Source organism: Staurois parvus, unplaced genomic scaffold (genome assembly GCF_062004578.1).
Source record: "Staurois parvus isolate SC_StPar_1 unplaced genomic scaffold, SC_StPar_1.0 ptg000348l, whole genome shotgun sequence".
NCBI classification, from domain to species: Eukaryota; Metazoa; Chordata; class Amphibia; order Anura; family Ranidae; genus Staurois; species Staurois parvus.
In genome coordinates this window covers 201,228-205,815 of record NW_028318144.1, presented here as the reverse complement: position 1 = coordinate 205,815, position 4,588 = coordinate 201,228, and the positions used below count along the sequence as shown (strand labels likewise).

At 44.4% G+C, this 4,588-nt stretch overlaps 1 protein-coding gene across 1 annotated transcript; it reads right to left on the bottom strand.

Moving 5' to 3' along the window:
* Window positions 1–2,408: 2,408 nt before the first annotated feature.
* LOC149456769 (odorant receptor 131-2-like) lies at window positions 2,409–3,546 on the bottom strand. The gene has a single exon (XM_089684496.1). It carries the CDS (start codon window positions 3,544–3,546, stop codon window positions 2,617–2,619), a length of 930 nt encoding a protein of 309 aa, XP_089540622.1. The 3' UTR covers window positions 2,409–2,616.
* Between the last annotated feature and the right edge of the window lie 1,042 nt (window positions 3,547–4,588).

Below are 4,588 nucleotides of genomic sequence, written 5' to 3'. Positions count from 1 at the left end.
ACTGGGATGTAAAATATATTTATTTTGTCATTTTAAAAAAATGATCATTAAATTATTGTTTGATGTATTTTATGCATACCTATTTATTGTGAGGTATTTTCATTTTATTCCATGTAGAGCATTTTATATGATTTTATATGATTTTAAGGGAGTTTGGGTGTGGGGATTACTTATTTTGGGATTTTTCTAATATATTGATTTGGATCGATTGTCCACATACCAATATGTTTTTAGACTTCCAATATTTATTCCCTTCTTGGTCCGACTGAATTATTGGTATGGTCGGTTCTTAGAAGTGTTAGAGGTGTTCATAGTTTTTGGGGGTTTTTTATCAATTAATGAAATGGAAAATAAATGAACAGAAGAGAAATCCAAATCAAATCAAAATTTTTATGTAATTACCCTTTGCACTTACACACAGTCATTGAAGGAACTCAGCAGGTAGGTTTATTCCAAACATCTAGAACTAACCACGGATCTGCTGTGGATGTTGTCTGCCTCAAATCCTTCTGTCTCTTCATATAATCCCAGACAGACTCCATGATGCTGAGATCAGGGCACTGTGGGGGCCAAACCATCACTTCCAGGACTCCTTCTTCTTCTTTACACTGAATATAGTTCTTAATGACATTGGCTGTATGTTTGAGGTCATTGACTTGCTGCAGAATATATTTTGGACCAATAACACACCTCCCTGTTGACATGGCATGATAGATACGTGTCTGTCTGCATTTCTCAGCATTGAGGACACCATTAATCCTGACCAAATCTCCAACTCCATTTGCATAAATGCGGCCCCAGACCTGGCGCATGCGCACTAGCGGCGGCTCACGTCGGGACACAGGCACCAGGTCCCGGCTGACAGGAGGCCGCGCATGCGCAGTAGGAACCGCGGGCGCGCCTCGGGCGGCCAATGACAGCCCGGGGGCGCGTCCTGGGCGGCCAATGACAGTGCAGGGTGCGATATTTAAAGATGCCCTGCACTGTCACAAATCGCCGCAAGGTCTGATCTGTTACCTGTAGTTACCTGTGCCCTGTGATTAAAGACCCGGATTGTTTGACCTTCTGCCTGCTCCAGCCCTGACCCGGATTATCTGACTACGCTGCCTTCTCCTGTGTTTGACCCGGATTGCCCCTGACTACGCTGCCTTCTCCTATCCCGACCCCCGGCTTGTTTGACCATTATGCGGACTGACTCCGGTACTGACCCTGCGTGTGACCTGACCACTCTCTGCCTGCCGTCTCTGTACCTTGCCATTCCCTACGGTGACAACCGCCAGTTTATCCTGCCTGGTCCTGCCGGCCTCCTCACATCTGGCTCTATTCTGTCTTACTCTCATCCCCGGAGGCTCCCTCTGCCACTGGTGGAATTGCTCGGAGGTCGTGACCTGGTCCTGGTTCTGCTCCAAGTCCATCCCCACCATCGGGCCCTGGTGAAAACGCAGACCGGGACTTAGACTCCACGCTCCGGGTGATTCCGCCTAGTGGGCTGCCAGAGGTACCACCTGGCGGATCCGTAACAGTTCCTATGTTTTCGTGCACGGTTGAGTCACTGAGCCTTGTTTCCACATCAAAGGTATGGCTTTTTGGCCATAATTCTTCCTTGAAGGCCACTTCTGGCCAGATTGCTCTGAACAGTAGATGGGTGTACCTGGGTACCCCTGGTTTCCCCCACTTGCTCTACGGTCCTCAACAATGCCCATTTCTTTGTGTTTCTTCAAAAGATTGGGAACATCACATCTTGAAACCCCAGTTTGCTTTGAAATCTTTGCCTAGGAGGGACCTTGCTGAGTCTTGCCATAGTGTATAACCCGTGACACTGTCTTCCACAACCTCACAGAGTTTGGCTGTTCCTCACCAAGGTTTAAACTTCCTACACAGCTGTTTCTGTTTCATTTAATGCCTGTGTTTCAACCTACATATGAAATTGATGCTCATTAGCACCTGCTTGGTATAAATGGTTAATCATACACCTGACTCGAATCCTACAAAATCCCTGACATTGTACAAAGTGTGTAAGTTTAAGGATTGTTGCTGGTTTGAAGTCAAAGGGTATAAACCAAGAACCTGTTTTCTGAAGCAAAAGTGATAACCACTAAATACTGTGCCAACTAAGAGGTTTATGATAAGAACTCTGTCCCACCTGCAAGTAATGGGAACATTGCTATGAATAAAAGCTGGAAGTGGAGTTGGGCAAGAAGTGACCATGCCAGATTTAGGGTTTTGAGTTCTGTGGCTCCAAAGGCATTTTAAAAAGATGGAAAAATAAACATGCAGACATCTGTTGGTCCATGCTTTATGTCCTGATGTTCATTTTGAAGGTTAGGTTACATAAAACTTGACTTTTACAAAGATAAACATGGTACAACATTTTCTATGATACAGAAATTGAGAATAGTATTGTTGAATTGTAAAAAAAAAAAAAAGTAAGTAGATGATGTAAAATAAATTAGAATTAACACCTTCCACCATATGTGAATCCTATGTATGGATGGCTTTAAAACTCAACTCCAGGCAAACAGTTAAATGCATACACATTTTGTCCAATCAGGCTAAGTTGGGTTTTTATCCATAACTGGACTTAAAGGTGGTGCTTTATATTTGCCTGGAGTTCTGCTAAGGTCCCTTCAAACAAATAGGGGTGCAAATGTTTTTTGTGTATTTACGGAAAACATTATCTCTTATCCCGTAAATGAGAGGACTGATGAACCTTGGAAGACACATAAAGAAGAAGAAATTGACTGATGGAACAAAGGCATAGTTTTTCCCCAGGTAAATGTCTGTGAAAGTGGATGAGAAGGATGTCATACACAATAAAAGCTGAAATGCGTGGAGCAGGACTGTTTTCCCAGCCCTGAAGGCGGAAGACTTGCTGGTACTTATTTTTAGGGCAGCCAGCATGACCTTGATATAGGTGTACATGATTATGAGTGCCACCATGGAGAAGCTGAGGATGAGGACTAGAGTTCTTATGGTGCTTTGTGCTTGGTTCTTTGAAAAAGATAGCCAGTTACATATCATATAGAGTGAGTAAAAGTCTCTGTTGACAGAGAAATTCATAGCGATAAAGTCAACGCCAATGGGGACTAACCCCAAAGCCCACATTAGAACAATCATATAATTACACCAGCGGACATTGCACGTTTCTCCATGTCTTAATGGGTAACAGATTGCTATATAGAGCTCTACTGACATAATAGCAAGGTTGTAAGGCGTGACCCGAAAGGAGGAAGCTGTAAATGTACTTAAGGCATAGCACACTGGTACTGGCATGTACAAAAGGTAAACGGAAGAGACAAACAGAAAAAATGAAATCAGCAGATACAACATATCATTGACAAGCATATGAAAAAAAAGCACATAACGGGCCATCTCTCGTAGTTGCGGAGTGGTGAGGTAGACTTGGAGTATCATGGCCAACCAGTGGTAGAAAATTGTGAAAGATAGCAAAATCAGGATTAAGATGGTCACCCTTATAATTTCTGTCGTCTTATCAATAATGGGTCCTTCAGTTACATTACTGTAAACGGTTGAGAGGTTGACCATGTCCCTGTGGTTACAGATCTTCTTTTGTCCTTGTGTATTTGCAATCTTCAGGCTTAAAAAGAAGAAAAAGATTAATGTGAAATGATAGTTTGTAATGCTTAACCCTGCATGAGTTAGGCCCTTTTCACATGGGGCGGACTCCATTTTGATCATCAGGGGATCTGTCTGTTGATGGCGGTTATGGGTGGATGACAGGTCCATGTCCGCTCAGTTTCTACAGAGTATACAAGGGCTGCTCTATGGACAGCCAGGTATAAACGGACTCCATTGGTTGTTTACACCGACTGCCTTCCGACATGATCCACCTAGATGGGGAGGGATAGATCTGTGACGGGAGTGACTTTTGGGGGTGGGGGGATCCCTGTATCATCTGCCAAAAGTCTTATGTTTAACACACCCTGTGCCTGTTAAGGTGTACAGGGTGTGAATGGGAATGTATATTGTGTATTGGTGTGTTGTCCTTTGTTCCCTGCCACACAGCTGTCCATTGTTCTGTGCCATGTGCTGCATCCCATTGTTCTGTGTCTTGGTTGGATGGGGTGGGCTGATGATGTGTTTGCTGTAGCCCTTTCCCACTGATGGTTCGGGCTGATGATATGTTTCCTGTAGCCCTTCCCACTGATGGGGCAGGCTGATGATGTGTTTCCTGTTCCTGGTTGTGTTTCCCCGCCCTGTGTATATATCTTGTGTTTGTGTAAAAATAAAGGAGTTGACTTCCTGTCTTAAGAAGACTCTGGTGCTGTCTATTTCCTGCACGATCAGCGGGTGGTGTCCGCCGGGGATTTGTGTTCAGACGGGGAAGCTGGAGTATAATGGAAAATACACAAGTGTAGTCTGGGGTCCGGTTTCGTTGCATTGGTGGCAAACGGTGGGATTGTGCTTCCAAGCTGTGAACACATCCAAACCACCACCGGGATCAAAGATCAGGAAAGTAGACGTCAGTCACCCCAGTGGAGATTTGGACCTGGCTTCAGAGTTCCCAGGGCTGCTGCAGACTGTTCTTGCAACATACCCCAGGACTGTGTCTACGGATCAGTACCTG

Coding starts and splice junctions, on each gene's coding strand:
- LOC149456769 (XM_089684496.1), bottom strand. CDS start 3,546: ATGGTCAACCTCTCAACCGTTTACAGTAATGTAACTGAAGGACCCATT.